This window comes from Pelophylax lessonae (assembly GCF_965119305.1).
Source record: "Pelophylax lessonae genome assembly, chromosome: 4".
NCBI classification, from domain to species: Eukaryota; Metazoa; Chordata; class Amphibia; order Anura; family Ranidae; genus Pelophylax; species Pelophylax lessonae.
The window spans coordinates 279309336-279328074 of NC_138771.1; the positions used below are offsets into that span (position 1 = coordinate 279309336).

At 47.1% G+C, this 18739-nt stretch overlaps 1 protein-coding gene across 4 annotated transcripts in view; it reads left to right on the forward strand.

Annotated features, from left to right (window-relative positions):
• ATP2B1 (ATPase plasma membrane Ca2+ transporting 1) overlaps positions 1–18739 on the forward strand; it is a 369470-nt gene that overhangs the window by 162133 nt on the left and 188598 nt on the right. For all 4 annotated transcript variants that reach the window (XM_082254546.1, XM_082254548.1, XM_082254545.1 and 1 more), the window contains exons 7-8: positions 16327–16365; positions 17285–17440. In XM_082254546.1, the coding sequence (XP_082110672.1) occupies positions 16327–16365; positions 17285–17440 (195 nt within the window). The remainder of the gene's footprint in view (positions 1–16326; positions 16366–17284; positions 17441–18739) is intronic.

Below are 18739 nucleotides of genomic sequence, written 5' to 3' on the forward strand. Positions count from 1 at the left end.
TTGTGTTGACCTGCAGCATTATCCTGTCGTTGACCTTACTTGGTGTTTCACAGAGATAAGGTGGTTCTTCGCCCCTGTCCGTCATTCCTTCCAAAGGTTGTCTCTGATTTCTATTTAAATTAAGGCCAAAACATCCTAAGGAAATGGCCTTGGATGTGGTTCGGGCAATTAGGGTGTACCTGGCAGCTATGTAGTCTTTTAGGAAGCCAGACTCCCTATTTGTACTCATGGTTGGACCTCAAAGGGTTGGCTGTTTCTGCTGCGACCATTTCCAGATGGATCAGACAGTGATTCAGGCCTATTCAATTAGGGGTCAGGTTCCTCCTTTCCCTGTTAAGGCACACTCTACTCGGGCGCTTAGTGCTTCCTAGGCCTTCTGTCATCAGGCATCAATGATGCAGCTTTGCAAGGTGGGCATCTGGTCGTCTGTGCACACTTTTACAAAGTTATATAAAGTGGATGTGTTGGCATCTGCGGATTCTTCTTTTGGCCGCAAGTTTTTGCAGGCTGCTGTTTAGAGGACCCGGTCCTCTTTGAGGGAGTTTTTTTTTTTTTTTTTCAGGTGAGCTCAATGTAACCTGGTTGGCTATGGTTAGCCTTGGGAATTTTCTGCTGCTTTTCCCACCTCTTATGTTTAACACTGCTTTGGGACGTCCCAATGGTTAAGAATCGGGAGCTGTGTCCGTCAATGAACGAAAGAGAAAATGGGATTTTTGACTTGCTGTAAAACCCATTTCTATGATGTTCATTGAAGGACACAGCAGCCACCGCTCTGTGGAGTTGGCTTTCTTCTGACACTGTTTGTAACAAAACTGAGTGCCTATAGCTGAGTGGGTGTATACCCCCTGGGACTGCCCATAGGTATAGTCACGCTTTTTCCTACCTAGTGCCATACTCCTGTAGGGGACAGTATGACCTAATGGTTAAGAAGAATCAGGAGCTGTGCCTGTCGATGACCATCAGAGAAATCGATTTTATGGTAAGTCAAAAATCCCATTTTCTCTTTCGTTCACTGACTGACACAGCTCCATGTCTTAGACCCTTGGGCTTATGCTGCTCTCTTCAGGAGTAGACTAGGTGGAAACAATTTTGGCTACACCCCTTAGGCAGTCCCAGGGGGTATACCATCACCTCCTCCTATAGGACTGCAGTGTGTTTCTGCCTAGTCAAAGGACCTGGCATTTTTATTTTTTAAATTGAATTTTTTCTTTATTTCCTGTTCCTGTGATAACTACAATCAACAGCTGGACTGGACGACACACTGGATATCATAGTTCCTTATGGCCTTCCCAGTCTGGTCTGCGAGCACGGCCCAACTATTAGCTGCACGCTGGGTTGGCCGTGACATAGCCCCACTAGACGGGCTGGCTGGTGAGTGATACAACTTGCGAGGTCGCATAGCCCTGGTCACGACCAGAGTCACAGCTTACCTCTAGCTGCAGCACCCCCATTCCAAGAATGCACAGTGGACTGCTGGGGGTGGTGCCCGCTTAATTCCAAGGTGTGGCGAGTAGGCTTGTGACGGTATCAGATTTTCATGCTGCGATTGATTAAGGTTTTGCCACGGTATACGGTATTATCACGGTATTCTATTAAATTTAAATTATTAAATTTCTACCTCACTTGAATTTCATTGCTGAATTTAGGGGCTTTGGTTCACTTATGCACATTATTATATAGTCAGTACAGACTCTGTGAACCAGGCCTAAAATAGGTCATCAAGCAGTGTCTGGCCTAACTGGTGATAACTGGTCCTGACGCTCGGCTCCGATCCGATGGCCTGGTCATTAAGAGGGCAAATCCTTGTGGTCAAGAAGTGGTTAAACCTGAAGGAGGTGTTGTTATTTATAAATTACTTTACTATTGCTTTAGGCCTGGTTCACATGTATGCGGGTTGGTGGTTCACATGTATGCGGGTTGGCGGTTCACATGTATGCGGGTTGGCTGCCCACATTTGCACAGGCATAGCAGCCCATTGATTTGAACGGGCTGCTATGCCCTCATTTTCCGCAGAAAAAAGGTGCATGCAGCATTTTTTTAAAATTCAGTGGCCTTGAAATCCATCCTGCTTTTGCACCATGCGACTAACCTGCAGTTCCTGCTCTGGCAAGCTTTCTGCATTTTTTTGTATACGTGGGCACGGCATTTAAAAACAGTTTGCGTGTGCAGCAACGGCAGGTAAGTCGCATGGTGCAAAAGGATGGATTTCATGGCAACTGCATTTTTTTAAATTCTGCATGCACCTTTTTTCAGCTGAAAATGCAGGCATAGCAGCTCAAGCCCATTCACATCAATGGGCTGCTATGCCTGTGCAAATGTGGGCCCCCAACCCGCATACATGTGAACCACCAACCCGCATACATGTGAACCAGGCCTAAAGCAATAGTAAAGTCATTAATAGATAAAAACACCGGTCCTCCTGCAGGTTTAACCACTTCTGGATCGCAAGGATTTGCCCCTTTAAAGACCAGGCCATCGGATCAGAGCGCCAGGACCAGTCATCACCAGGTAGGCCAGACACTGCTTGATGGCTATATAATAATGTAATGTGGGCTGCTATGCGTGTGTGTGTATATGTATATGTATGTGTATATGTGTATATGTATATATGATATATATATATATATATATTAGAGCTGCACGATTCTGGCCAAAATGAGAATCACGATTTTTTAGCTTGGAATAAAGATCACGATTCTCTGTGTAACAAAAAAAAAATTGGGATAACTTACTGTTACGTTTTTTTTTTTTTTATTCATTAAACTCTATTAATTGCGTTTGAAAGACTGCTGCGCAAATACAGTTTGACATAAAATATTACAACAATCGCCATTTTTTTCTGTAGGGTCTCTGCTAAAAAAATATATAAAATGTTTGGGGGTTCTAAGTACTTTTCTAGCAAAAAAAAACTGATTTTAACTTGCAAGCAACAAGTGTCAGAAAAAGATCCAGTCTTTAAGAGGTTAAACTTCCTTTCTCCCTGGCACAGGGAAGTAAAAGATACAATGTAATCATTTTTGTTTATAGTTAGGCGTTAGCTGTTTGAGTGAATGAGTCATCCAGCTCACTGAAATGTATCAATTCACAAGTCAGACCCAGGAGCAGAGAAACTCGGTATTTTAAAAATGCCACAATAACAATACCGTGGCTATGCAATACCGCGATATATATCGAATTACCGAAAACCGGCATATGTCTAGTGGCGAGTAGTGCCCCCCCTTTTTTTTTTTTCTCTGGGAATTGCTGGAGTGGATGTGGGCCCTTCCTGGGGGTGGTACCCCCCCCCCCCGTGTTCTTCCTCCCCTCATGTTTTCCCCCACTCCCTAGCGGGGCTTCTTCCCTGTTTTGGTTGCCCTCACCTGCCCCCATCCCTCTGCCCTTTTCCCCCTTTGGGGTGCCGAGGTGTTTTCTGGGTGGGGGTGATAGATGCTGGGCCGGAGGGCGGTGGAGTTTTGCTGTTGGTGGGTTCCTTTTATTGCCTTATGGGGGGTGTTCCTGGGGGCTACCCCCTGGTGGACTATTCATTTCATGGGCACCAGGCGCCGTCATTTTGCCGTGGGTGGTTGCATTCAGCCTCAGCGTTTGTGTAGTCCAGGGGCCATGTTTTTGGGGTTTCCAATTCTAGTCTATGCGGCGGACTTTTTTTTATTTTTTTTAAAGCAGTGACGTACGGCGGGGGCCTCTAGTGACAGGGTGAGCGCTTCTTCTTTCGTTTTGATCGCAGCTTGGTAGGCTGGTTGGTGCTCTGGATCCAACTTTGGGTGGATGGTGGGGAGTACCTGTGGATATACAGTCTTTCCTCTGCTATAGACAGCGCTGTGGGTGCGCTAATCCTTGTGGTGCTCCAGCGGTGCAGTGTGCAGGGTTTTTTTTTTTTCCTTAAAAAAAAAAAAAAAGGTGGGGGGACTTTTTTTTTCTTTTGTGCACGATGTAGCTCCGATTTAACTATGAACCCCCTGGAACGACTATCACCACCTGACCCACTTCTTGAAGCTGCGGGACCCTCTGGGTCTGTCTGCCTTGGCGGCCCTGCAGTCACTTGTGTCAAAGGTTGATATGGCCCTGCAAAGGCGGCCTAGCAAGAAGCGCCCCCCGACTTCACCTGTATCCTCTGCCTCCTCAGAGTCTAAGGTGTATTTGGCCACCACGGACACGAGTCAGCCCCCACTGGGTCTGAGTCCACGCACCCTGAGTGCTCGAACAGTGAGGATGAGTTTTCTTCCTCTGCAGCCGTGCATGAAATGGGGTTGGTGAAACCACTGATTGTGTCCGTGCGGGAAACTTTAAAGCTGAGTTGGGGACGCCGGTGCAGTTTGGCACCCGCAGAGCTTCCAAGATCACTAAGGTGTTCCCCTTTCCTGCCTATTTTGACGAGATTGTCGCTAGTAAGTGGGGATCCCTGAAACGCATGGTTGGAATACCGAAGTGTTTCACTGGGAGATCTCTTTGAGGAGTCTCTCCTGAAGAAACTAACGGTTCCATCAGTGGACTCTCCAGGTTTCTAGGCTAAATAAGGCCACACTTTTTCCGGTGGAGAATTCTTCATCCTTTAAGGATCCTGTGGACAAGAGAGCTGAGGCTCTGGTTAGATTCCTTTTCACCGTAGCAAACACCAGCCTCCGATCACCTTGGTATCCCAGACCTTAACGGCATGGGCAAAAATTTTATGCCAGGATCAGGAACGGGATCAACATCCTCCTGAGCTGACGGATCAGTTGATCCGGGGACTACAGTACATTTGTGATGCATCTTTGGATGCGGCCCCTTTTGGCTGGCAGAAAATCTGTGACCGTGGTGATCCTTCACCACATGATTTGTTTTAAGTACTGGTCGACCGACCAGGCTTCTAAAAAGGTGCTAACTGATCTACCTTTTTGTAGGTCACCATTTGTTCGGTGCCTCTATGGAGGAGATCATTAAGGGCCTTATGTGAGGTAAGAGTACCTTACTTCTGCAAGTTACTAGGGGCAAGGCACCTCTTCGTAAACTTGGTCCCTTTTTTTTCTCGGCTCAAAAGCGGCCCTTTTGTCTGACTGGATCACAGGAAAAGGGTTCAAGATCCACCCATTCCTTCGCGGGCGGCTCCAAGAGACCTTGGACTGGTAAGACAAAGCAGGCACTGTTGAATCTGCAGACAAGCCTTCCCAGCCTGAAGGTGCGCCCTCACCTGTATTTGGGGTGGGGGTGGGGGGGGCGTCCATTTCTTTCCAGGCCCGTGGACCTTGTTCATTTAGGACAAATGGGTCCACGAGTTGGTTCGGTTACAGGATTGAGTTTCGGTCCTTGCCTTTGTCATTGTGCTGGTCCCAGAGTCGGAGAGTTTTTGAAGGTTTTTATGCAAATCAGTTTTCGTGTTCCCAGAAAGGAAGGCGAGGTCTGCCCGATCTCGGACCTCAATGCTCTGAACCACTTTGTGCGGGTTCAGAAATTTCGGATGGAGTCTATTCGTACGGTAATGGCTTTCCTTCATGAAAGGGATCTTTTGGCTTTTATCAAACTCAAGGACGCTTACCTTCATATCCCATTACATGTCGGGTGTTGCTTCAGCTCCTTGGGTGTTCACAAGTTTTAGCCCCGGTGATGGCCCTACTCCAGTAGAAGGGGATCGCAGTACTAGGTTACTAGGACGATCTGATTCTGCATGCAGAGTCTTCTTTTTGGCTCTTGAAGTCGACGTGGACATTACTGTTCAAACTCTACAGGAGTTCGGATGGACACTGAACTTTCAGAAATCTGCTTTGACTTCGTCCACCCAAGCTGGACTACTTGGGTCTGACTCTGGATTCCGCATCAGCCCGGGTGTTTCTTCCACAGGTGAAACTACTGAAGTTGCTGAATGCAATTCGGCTCCTGTTGTCCAACCGTTGGTCATCGCTCAGGACTTACATGCAAGTGCTTGGTCTGATGGTCTCCACCTTCGTGGCGGTCCTGTTTGTTCAGTTCCATACCAGACCTCTGTAAAGAGATTCTTGCCAAATAGAACAAGGATACACAGTAACTGGACGATCTGATTCTGTTGAGTCAGGGTAGATATGCCAGTTTGTCCGGGTGGGGAGGTGTTTTGGGTGTATACTCGGCTCAAGGTGTTTGGACTCGAGAGGAGTCCAGTCAGCCAATCAACATCCTGGAGATTCGGGCGTTCAGGCTTTCTGTGGACGGATTGTCTGCATGGATGCCCGGTGAGGATACAATTGGACAATGCTACGGCCGTGGCATAGGTCCATCATCAAGGGGGCATGAGAAGTGCCCTGGTGGCCCAGGAAGTAGCCGGCATCCTGAGGTGGGCAGAACTATATGTTCTGGCCCTCTCTGCTGTGCACATTCTGGGGGTAGAGAATTGGCAAGCGGACTATCTCAGTCGGCAGACGACGGATCAATGAGAATGGTCTCTTTATCTGGAAGCGTTTCATACACGTGTCTCCAGGGGGGGGGGGGGCCTCGATGTTGACCTATTGGCCTCTCATATCAACAGAAAGGTGCAGAGGTTTGTGTCAAGGTCTCGGGATCCTCTGGCCAATGCCGCAGACACCCTGGTGGCCCCTTGGGGTGAGTATCGTCCATATTTACGCTTTTTCTCCAATACAACTTCTGTCAAGACTGCTACGCAGAATAGAGTAGAAGGAATTCCAGTCATTCTGGTGGTGCCAGACTGGCCTCGCTGGTCTTGGTACGCAGGCCTGGTGAGGCTGGTAGCAGATTTCCTTAGAAACTTCCTCTTGGGGAAGATCTTCTGTCTCGGGACCAATCTTCCATCCTGCTTTACAGTCGCTGGCTTTAATGGCCTGGCTGTTGAAAGCCAGGTGCTGAAGTACAGAGGGGTTTCTGAGTCTGTGATTCCTACGCTGTTAAAAGCTAGGAAATCTACTTCTAGAAAGGTTTATTATCAAATTTGGAAGGCAAACATTACTTGGTGTGAGTCTCGGGGGGGGTTTCTCCCTGTTCCTTTTCGGTCTCTCACCTGTTGGAGTATCTACAACTAGGTGTAGATCAACGTTTTGCTCTGGGCACCATCAAGGGCCAAATTTCAACTTTGGCCATATTTTTCCAAAGGCTGTTGGTGGCGAAGTCCTTGGTTCACACTTTTATGCAGGGAGTTCGCCATCTGGCTCCTCCGGTGCGATCCCTGCTACCTCCGTAGGATCTCAATTTGGCTCTGTCTGTACTTCAAAAGCCTTTATTTTAAAAAATTTGTGAACTTCCTCTGCTCACTTCGTCGCAGAAGGTAGCCCTTTTGGTCTTTCTGCGAGTAGGATATGGAGTTGGCTGCGTTGTCCTGTGGGCCCCCTTATGTGGTGGTTCACAGGGACAAAGTTGTGTTACGGCCCTGTCAGGTGTTCCTTCCTAAGATTAGGCTTGGGTTTCATTTGAATGAAGATATTGTGTTGCTGTCCTTATGTCCTAAGCTGAAACACCCTAAAGTAATTGCTCTACATTCCTTGGCTGTAGTTCGGGCAAATTAAGATGTATTTGGCTGTGATGGAGTCGATTCGTAAATCCGATTCTTTGTTCTTACGGATGTACCTCGTAAGGGGCAGGCTGCATTTGCTGCGACCATTTCCAGATGAATCAGGCAGACGGTGCAGGCCTATTCTATTAAGGGTCAGGTTCCTCCTTTCCCTTTCAAGGCAGATTCTATGAGGGCCAAAGTTGTTTCCTCCTAATCCTACTCCTAAAGAGAGCAGCATAAGCCCAAGGGTCTAAGAAGACATGGAGCTGTGTCCGTCAGTGAACCTCAGAGAAAAGGATTTTACGGTAAGAGAAACATTTAGTTTTTGCCTTTATATCTACTTTTAGTCCATGATGCTAGCTTGTATGATCGAAATGCTTAGTGGAACTAGCCAGAGGCACTACAAACCCAAATGGACGTGTGTTATGTGTAAGCACCCACGTCTTTGTGTTTGGGCAGTAGCAGTTTTCTGGTCTGAGATGTGCCCTGGTGCGTGACTTTTTCCAGGGGGTGCGACACTTGGTACTTCCAGTGCGACCTCAGTCACCCACTGCGGACCTTGATTTGGTGCAGTCGGTTCTTTTAGACCCTCTGGTTGCGAGTATTCGAGGGTATACCCTGCCTACCTTATTACAGAAGGTGGCCTTCTTGATTGCTGTCACTCTTCACGCAGGTGTCGGGATTGGCAACATTGTCCTGTCCCCCCTATATGTTGATCATGGGGCCAAGTGGTAGTTCGTACGGATCCGTCCTTCCCTCCGAAGGTGGTTTCTGGTGTTCACTTGCACGGGGACATTGTATTCCTATCTTGTGTCCTGAGCCCTCACATCCTAAGGAATGTGCATTGCTTACTCTGTTTAGAGTGCGGGCACTCAAGGTGTGCTTGGCGACTGAGTCTTTTCGTGAGTCAGGCTCACTCTCTGTACTAACGGATGGCCCGTGAATGGGACTGCCTGCTTTTGCTGCGTCTGTTCCCGGATGGATCGGACAGTAGGTGGTGCAGGACTATTCAATTAAGGGTCAGGTCCTACCTTTCCATTTCGGTGTGTTCTACTCGGGCGCCTAGTGCTTCCTAGGCTTTTGGCCTTGTAGGCATCTGTGCTCCAGGTTGCGAGACGGCTACCGGGTAGTCTGTTCACACCTTTACCACTTTTTATAAGGTGGATGTGCTGGCATCTGCAGATGCCCCTTTTTAGGCTGTAAGGTTTTATGCTGGCTTCTGTTTGGAGGGCTTTTGACCTTCCTTGAGGGTGTTTACTGTTTTTCAGGTGGGCCTCATCTTTGTTCTGATGAGTCCTATGTTGCCTGGTCGGCTATGTTTGGCCTTGGACTTGTTCTTTTCTGCTGTTCCCACCCTCATTCTATGGCACTGCTTTGGGAAGTCCCTACTGATATGAATCCGAGAACTGCGCCCGTCAATGAACGATAGAGAACTGGATTTTTGACTTACCATAAAATCCTTTTTTCTTAAGTTCATTGACAGACGCAGTACTCGCCCCTCTATTTTGAGTTGGGTTGGGGTTACTTTTCTGACACTGCTTTGGTACAAAACTGACATCCTATGCAGAAAGAGAGGGTGTACCCTCCAGGACTGCCCATAGGAGTAGCCAGAACTTTTTTCTGCCTACTGATAAGAATCAGAGAGAACTGCATCCTTTAATGAATTTAAGAGAAGGATTTTACAGTAAGTCAAATATCTTTTTTTTTTTTCTAAATTTTCAGTCTGTTTTTTTCCGGTTTGTTTTGCAAAAAAAACAAAACAGTAAAACACAGTGGTGATGATGTACAACCAAAAGAAAGTGCTCTGTCGCACAAAAAGAGCTTTAGTTTGGGTACAGTGTTGCATGACCGCGCAATTGTTAAAAGTGTGACAGCACTGAAAGCTTAAAATTGGCCTGGGCAGGAATAGAGTGAACATGCCCAGTAGACAAGTGGTAAAAAATATAAAGTGTTTTATGGATGCTCTTTAGAATTCTCTTGCATCTCTGCACCGCATTGTTTGGGTTTGTGACAGATACATTTACCTGTTGGTTGTGGCAGCACTGGGGCCAGTGTCAATACTAGATGCTCTGCCTTCAGTGCAGCTCCACATTACTGATCTCCCTTCCTGGCCACTGGGTCTGTCAGTCAGGAGTCTTGTAGGGTGGGTTGAACTTGATAGGGAGCAGAGAGATCATTTCTGCATCAAGTCTGTTTTAACCATGATAGTGCTGTGGGTGGAGTGGGGGAGTGGATCATGATAGGCACCTCTGAGACTAGTTCCCCATCAGGTCCACCTTTTCATGTTTTCTATTGCAAAATATGGGCAGTATCATATTGGGGTAATGTAATCTAGCATCCTCACCCCTTTGTTTAAATTCAACCACTGAATTGCAGCAGTGATGAATCAATGGATGGTAGAAAGCCGGCATCCTAGCAACCATAAGCCCTGTGTGGGAATCTGTCACATTCATGACCGCTTTCCAGCACAAAATGCCCCACTCTGAGCACTAGCATCTTTCTGTATATCACCTTAATTTGGTTGAAAAGGCAGAATGTTTATTTTTTTATCCAAATTCATTCTATGCATTAAGGTAAAAGGCCACCTGTGTGCAAAAGCCCCCCTAATACTTAAGCCCCCTCTCGATCCAGCAATATCCACAAATGCCTCGGTTGTACGGGACTCTCCCTCCTGATTGGCTGAGACAAAGCAGCGGCACCATTTGCTCCCGCTGCTGCCAATCAAACTCAGCCAATGAGGAGAGAGAGATGGCGGAGCCGATCCACATCTCCGTATCTGAATGGATACAAGAAGCTGCTACTTGACTCAGGTTCCCCCATAGCAAGCTGCGTGCTGTGGGGGCACTCAACAGGAGGAAGGGGCCTGGAGCTTCAGCCAGGGACCTGAGAAGAGGGTGATCAGGGCGGTTCTGTGCAAAGCTATTGCACAGAGCATGGAAGTATAACCTTTTTTCTCTGTCGCTCATTGACATACGTAGTCCTCCTTGATTAATATCAACTCGGGTTATACTGCCCTCTACAGGAGTAGGACTAGACAGGAAAGAAAACATTCTGGCCACACCCTAGGGGCAGTCCCAGAGGGTATATCCTCTCACTTCCTGCTACAGCAAATCAGTTTTTTTTCTGTCTAGTTAGGAGTAAGGACCTAGATTCCTTGCTAGGATCTTCGGTCCTGGCAGGATTTTTTTAGAAATACTTTTTTTAGACCGCTTTTTTCCTCCAGTGTTCCTGTGAGATCTTCAAGCAAGTACGCTGAAACTGGGCGACGGGCTGGATGTTGAGATCCAGTGGTCACCCCAGTTCAGCCTACGAGCGCGTGCAGGCCATATCTCCGCGCTGGGTCGGCCGCGACATAGTCCCACTGGACGGGGACTGACCCTGCGAGTTAAATGTCTCGCCTGGACGCCAATGACCAACAGAGTCACGGCGTCCGTATTGGTCGACAGCCCCCCCACCCCGGTGGAGAGGGGTTCTGTCAGGAGTTGGCGCCCGCCTGGTTCCGGTATGGTGAGTAGAATGTTCCCCCTCTCCCCCTGTCGGGTTTGTTGGTGGACGCGGGCCCCTCTCTGGGATGGTCGGACACTCAGTTTCTGGGTCTCCCCTCTATCCTATAACAGGTCACAGATCCAACAATTTGAGTGTGATTTTTGTGAATAGAAACCAGGAGGCTTGGTTTGGGAGCGGACTATCTAAAGTCACTATATGACTGTAAGGGTGACTGAAGTCAGAGGCAGACTACTAAAAGGCATTACTATTGAGGTATAGAGGTATCCTACCTGTCTAGTGTGTACACAGGCCGATGCCTATGCCTGAGTTACTGCAGCCACAGATCGCCATCCCTCCGGAAAGCCGGTCACTTCCACAGGCCGCACAGCCTCCCGCAGGCCGAGGCACTTCCGCAGGCCGCACAGGCCGAATGCACACATCCCGCAGGCCGCTGCTAACTTGCAAGCCGCCGCTATCCTACACAGGCCGCCGCCATTTTCCTGCAGATCGCACGAGGCCGCCATATTGGCGTAGCCTTGTGTCTCCAGCATGGGGGCGGCCATGTTTGAGGTGACCAAACACCTCGTGGAGTAATTGGGAGGCGCCGGGAGGCGCCGGAAGGCGTGTAAAGGGGCGGAGCCGCCTCCTTGGCCCAGGGAAAGCAAGCCAAAGACTTCCTGTCTGTAACATACAGTGCTGGAAGCAGGTTGATAAGAAACTTCTGTGCATCAGGTGAGCCTTGGGGTCTCTCTCTCTCTCTCTCTCTCTCTGAGGGGTCCAAGCAGGTAGACTGAGGGGGCGCTACTGCGCTGGGGGACTAAGTTAAAAAAAAAAAAAAAAAAAAAAAATGTTTTTTTCTTGCAATTAATTTTTTTGTGTTTGCTGGCAAGTGTCTTGTTACATGAACCCTGCCACACATGTATCCCCACCTGATCCCCTCAGGGTGGCCGCAGGACCCTCCAGTACCCCACTTGTGATGATGCAGTTTTGGAGTCTTTGGTATCCCGGGTGGAGGTAGCCTGTCAGGGACGGGGGTCAAGAAGAGCGACCCCCGCCTACCCCTATGTCATCTGATACCTCAGATACTGATTCTGAGCTGGTCATTGCAGTCCCTTTTCTGGGGTTGTTGTCTCAGGTACGGTCTCCTCAGACAGTAAGGAGGACGCTTCTGCCTCCGCCATAGCACAAGAAGCGTTGGTGGAAGCACTAGTTGTGTCTGTCCGGGAAACCTTAAATCTTGAGGTTACACCGGCAGAGGTAGCTGAGACTCATATTCCTTTTTTGGTACTAGCAAGCCTACCAAAATGGTGAAGGGTTTCCCTTGCCCAAATAGGGTTGTCCGTAAATGAGCCCTGCTATTTCCAAACGCATGGCTAGGCGCTATCATTTTGAGGAATCCCTCATTACAAAGATGGACGGTACCCACCAATAGTGGACTCACCGATTTCCAGACTAAATAAAGCCACTGTTATCCCGTTGGATTGGCAGAATGGGCCCCACCCAGCTCTAGGGTGGGGGGACGTCTTCACCGGTTTCCGGATCCAGGGCTTTCCAGAATCCCGGATAAAGGGGTTCGCAAGGTCATATGGTCGGGATACAAGATCGAGTTTCGATCACTTCCACCGGTGCGATTCTTCCCTTCCAATATTCGGCATCCCCGGGTCGCTTAAAAAACTTTGCGGGGGACAGCTTGATACAACAAGCAGTGATAGTTCCCATTCCTTGCAGGAGTTCTAGTCGAACTTGTTCACAATGCCCAGGAAAAAGGGCTAGGTGCGTCCAATTCTGGTCTTGGAAGAGATGGAGTCCATCCATACAGTGGTGGCCTCCCTGCATCAGGGGGATTTCCTGGCGTCCATAGACATTTAGGATGCCTATCCTTATATCCCCATCTTCGCAGGACATCAGCGTTTTCGTTTCTTTTCCCAAAGATCATCCCTGGTTCCCACCAGGAGACTGAACTATCTGGGCCTAATTTTGGATACATCCTTGGCAAGAGTGTTTCTCCATGCGGAGAAACTCCAGAAGATTCAGTCAATGATTCGGATGTTGCTGTCCGTCAACTGGCTGGGATTGATGGTCGCCTCCTTAGAGGCAGTACCGTTTGCCCAGTCTCATACTTGAATTCTCCAAAGAGGAGATTCTTCTCATATGGAATCGGAATCCCGATTCCCTGGACAATCGGATCCGATTGAGTGAGCGGACCAGGGAGGCTCTGGTCTGGTGGCTTCGGTCTCCGATGCTCAGCCAGGGGAAGTAATTTCTTCTGATAAATTCCAGGTTACCGATAAATGTGTTGGAACTGAGAGCGATCAGACTTTGTCTGATTTACTGGACCGAGCAGCTCCAGGGCAGCCCGGTTCGGGTTCCAATCGGACTATGCCACGGTCATGACTTATGTCGATCACCAAGGGGCACCAAGAGTGCCCTGGCGGCCATAGAAGTGGCCAACATTCTTATTGGGGGAACAGTTGTTCCAGTTCTCTCCTCGATATTTATCACGGGGGTGGACAGGCAGATTATTTCAGCCGTCAGATTCTGGATCAAGAGTAATAGTCTCTTCATCCAGAGGTATTTCACCAGCTGTCCCTTCATTGGGGCACCCCGGATATGGATCTGTTGGTAGGTTGGCTCAACAGGGCTCGCACCCGCGATCCTCTAGCGGACGCAGCAGACGCGCTGAACGGCCTGTAAAGGCAGTATCAGCTACTATGTCTTCCCCCTCTCAAATTGCTGCTGAGATTTCTCCGCAGGATAGAGGTAGAGGGAACTCCAGTTATCCTGGAAATTCCGAACTGGCCTCGTCAAGCCGGGTGCGCCGACTTGGACAGGCTAGTCGCGGACGCTCCTTGGAGACTTCCTCTCGGGGAGGATCTGCGGTCTCAAGGACCGATCTTCCATCGTGCTTTACAGTCGCTGGTTTTAATGGCCTGGCTATTGAGACCCAGGTACTGAAGGACAGAGGGTTGTCAGCTTCAGTTATTCCTACTCTAATTAAAGCAAGGAAAGCGACTTCCAGCAAAGTCTATTATCGCACATGGAAGACTTATATCGCGTGGTGTGAATCTTTGGAATTTCCCCCACGTACCTATTCGGTGACCCGAATCTTGGCTTTTCTGCAAAAGGGGGTTGAGCAGAAACTATCCTTGAGCACTATCAAGGGTCAGGTTTCAGCATTTAGCAATCTTCTTTCAGAAGCCTTGGGCTACTCATTCCTTGGTGTCCAGGGGGTGCGGCACTTGGCTCCGCCAGTGCGCGCGCCCTTACCACCCTGGGATCTTAATTTGGTGTTTGTCGGTTCTTCAGAAACCTCCCTTTGAAAATATCAGGGAGATTCCCTTGCTTACATATCCCAGAAGGTGGCCTTCTTGGTGGCTATCACTTCTGCACGCAGGGTGTCAGAACTGGCTGCATTATCATGCCATTCCCCATATCTAGTGGTTCATAGGGATAAGGTAGTTCTTCATCCGAAGCCATCCTTTCTTTCTAAGGTGATTTCAGATTTTCATCTGAATGAAGATATTGTGCTACCTTCCTTGTGTCCTAAGCCCAATCATCCTCAGGAATATGCGTTGCATTCCTTGGATGTGGTTCGGGCAATCAGGGTATACCTGAAGACTACGGAATAGTTCCGTAAGACGGATTCACTTTTTGTGATCACGGATGGCCCCAGAAAGGGGTTGCCTGCATCTGCCGCGACTATCTCCAAATGGATTAGACAGACGGTGGTACAGGCTTATTCTATTAAGGGTCGGAATCCTCCGTTCCCTGTTAAGGCGCACTCCACTCGAGCGCTCAGTACTTCCTGGGCCTACCGCCATCAGGCGTCAGTGGTCCAGGTGTGCAAGGCAGCTACCTGGTCGTCGGTTCATACCTTTAAAAAATTTTATAAAGTTGATGTGATGGCATCGGTGGATGCCTCATTTGGCCGCAAGGTTTTGCAGGCCGCAATTTGAGGAGACCGGTGGTCTACCTCGAGGGTTTTTTTCCGTTGGAATTTCAGTTGAGTCTCATCGTGTGATTGATGAGCCTTTAAAACTTCTAGTTGGCACCGGTTGGGCCTTCTAGATTGGATTTTGATTTCCATTTTCCCACCCCTCATTTGTGGCACTGCTTTGGGACGTCCCGAGTTGATATTAATCAAGGAGGACTAAGTCTGTCAATGAGCGACAGAGAAAAATGGATTTTTGTAAAATCTTACCGTAAAATCCTTTTCTCTTAAGCTCATTGACAGACGTAGTACCCGCCCCTCTGTTTTTGAGTTGGGTTGGGTTAAATTCTCTAAACACTGCTTTGTGACATAACTGATTTGCTGTAGCAGGAAGTGAGAATATACCCTCTGGGACTGCCCCTAGGGTGTGGCCAGAATGTTTTCTTTCCTGTCTAGTCCTACTCCTGTAGAGGGCAGTATAACCCTAGTTGATATTAATCAAGGAGGACTACCTCTGTCAATGAGCTTAAGAGAAAAGGATTTTACGGTAAGATTTTACAAAAATCCATTTTTAATAGAAAAAAAAGTGAGCCTTTACAATCACTTTAAGGATCTGTCACAGCCTTAGCGACAGGTTCTTAAAGTGGCGGAAGTGAGAATAACCTCAATCTGCTGCATGGGTCTGTACTGATACAGAAACTGGTGCAAAAGCTTGCCTAAATTAGGCATAGGTTATTTTAAAGGGACCTACCTCCAGAGAAGTGATGGATTTATTGAATTCCCTAGGTAATGTCTTCTGCAAAAAAATAAATAAAACCTGCCTGCTTGCAGATCTTTAATTACCAGACAAAGTTCCTTTTTAAGGCTATGTTTACATCTGTGTGGGTGGTTCCCAGCGTGGGTCCACATCTGTTCCCGCAGCCACAACCACCTGCACAGAAAAACCTGCTGGAAATCTGAACTGCACTTGTGGTTGTGTAAGCTTTGATTTCTAAAATACTGCAGGGACCTTATCCCTGCTTTTCAGGAGGAACAGCAGCCCATTCAGATGAATTAGCTGCCATGCCCGCACAAAACACAGCTCTGCGAGCCGCATGTGTGAACCTACCCTAAACCTCAAAACCGCAATTAGTTTTACATGACTCAGACAAAGCTGAAAAGAAAATGGTGTCTGCTTTGCTGTTTGACTGACCCAGAGCAATAGCTCTGGCAATCTCTGGATGTAAAACAATTTTGAAACACAAACTTTAAAAATAAAAAATGGGTCCAATCATGATTGGTTTTACCAACTGGCCTTTGGCATCTTTGTTATATATGGTTACTGAAGAAATATTTGCCACATTGGAACATTTTGTTCTGAAAGAAGGTCCTTCATTTACCTGCATTATGCGTCTCATAGATGTTATCTGTACCTTCTCCAATTTATATGGTAATCTAAACTCGTATGTTTGTTTATTTTCAGGCAAAAAGCAAGACGGCACAGTTGAAAATCGAAACAAAGGTATTTTTTTTTTTTTTTTAACAACGAATCCTCCTTTTGAGTTGCATTATACCGGTGTTCAATAAAAACAAAATTCATGTTCGTTTTTGAATTTAAAAGAAAAAAGTGTGCGTTAAATAACTATACTTTTAACATAAATACAACAGGTGAGCTAAATTTTCATTCACGTATCGGAGGCAAGGAAACTGCTATAAATGCGGTCATCCTAGTGCTCAACACCAGGACTGTCTTTCATTGTGGTAACACAAGCACAGCAGCTCACATAAGTCCCGGTTCACATTAGTGCGATGCGGGAACACTGCTTATCTACTGCGTGTTCCCGCATCGCATCCGCAGCACAGGCAGTTCACACTTCCATATGAGATACGCTGGGGGTGTCAATTCAAAGTTAACGACACCCCCAGCTCAGATCGCATATCGCAGTGCAAGCTGACAGTTCGCACATGAATCGGATCGCACTGGTGTGACCCATCATGCGATCCGATTCTGCTGCGGACCAAAAAAAGGGTCCTGTGCGAGTTCATTGCGGTGCGAATTCAGCCATACAAACTGTATGGCTGAATTTGCACTGCACAGACATTGCATGTGATTTTAGGAGCAGTGTGCTGCTAATCATATGCAATGTCTGTGATCGCATGAGTGTGAACCGGCACTTAGACCACCTGTATGTTGTGGTGCAATTGATAAGTTACACCCCAATGCACTGTGGAAAACGCCCCAGACTTGGCATGCATTGCAGCATACCACAACCCTTGGTAACAAAATATTGTCTATTGTGGTGCGCTATATCTGGAACGAACAAATGATAACATTTTTAGAGCCCGTGACACTTTGGAAACCAGACTTAAAATGTTGAGCACTGTTGTCTTGGTGTAGTTCTATTGATATGGGTTTATGATTATTATTATTTTGTCTGCAGCAAAAGCTCAGGATGGTGCAGCAATGGAAATGCAGCCCCTTAAGAGTGAAGATGGTGGCGATGGAGAAGACAAAAAGAAAGCAAATTTGCCAAAGAAAGAAAAATCTGTTTTGCAAGGCAAACTTACTAAATTAGCAGTGCAGATCGGGAAAGCTGGTATGTATATTTATAATTTCCATGTAACATTTTGGGCTTTCCAGTTTATTGTAAGTGAGGTTTCCCATTTTGAAGTAATACATTTTTTTTTTTTTTTTCTTTACTCATTTTCCTGTGTTGCAGGAAAACATACCCTTGTAATAACCACTCTTGTTCTTTCCTCAGATCTTGTGTAATAGATCGTTTAGGCTGCCTTCGTTGAAAAACTGACCTAAATTTGTTAATGTATCCTAAGGATGTATTATGTATGGTGGTAAGGGTCCTTTACCCAGTTACAGCTATGACCGTTTTTAGGTGATTTTTGTGACCTGTTAAGGAATTGGCAGTCAAGGCATTAGCTGTGTTTTATAGTTTAAACTTCCCATATTTACAAACCTGTGGACTTTTTTGGCATTGTATGAACAAAAATAACCTTAAAATTATAAATATAGTCAGCCATATTCTAGTACTTGGAATAGTGCAGAAGTGGATGAAAGTATCAATGCTTGCAGAGTTTTTTTTCCCCCCTTTTTTTTTGGAGCCTTACATTTGAAAATATTAAAATCACTTTGTCTGTGTTCCCTTTTGTCACTTCGGCACCATTGTTTTTTGGTCGTAGAGCTGTGCACAGGATGCGACAGAGGCCTATAGGCAGTTCTGCCAGGGGAGCCAAACATTGGTCACTTCTTGTTTTAAAGGATACATTCACCTTTGTGTAACATGTTGCATTTTACAAATGCACAGATTTGTGTCTGGGGTTTTTTTTTTTTTTATAAGCTAGACTAAGCCTGGGTTCACACCTGTCAGACATCGCGTATGATTCAAACTGCATTTCTGTGCAGATCACATGAGATATCTGTCTGTGCAATGCAAATTCAGCCATATGGTTATATGGCTAAACTCGCATTGGATTCACACAAAAGGTGCAAGAACCTTTTTTTCCCCCCTGCACTGGAATCAGATCACATGGGTGTTCACACCCATGTAATCCGATTCCTGTCTTGGTTCACAGTTCGCACTGCGATCTGCGAACGGATCTGGGGGTGTCAATTAGTTTGTATTGACACCCGCAGTGATTTGCAGAGGGCAGTGTGAACTGCCTGCGAGTGAGATGTGATGCAGGAACCCGCACTAGAATCGCGCCGTTTCCTGCATCGCCTGTGTGAACTCAGGCTCAGTCTGTAACTGTGTCACTGATATGACCATATCCTCAATTTTCAGTGCATCCGGAAAGTATTCACAGCGCTTAATTTTTTTTCCACATTTTATGTTGCAGCCTTTTTCCAAAATGGATTAAATTTATTATTACATCCCACAGGA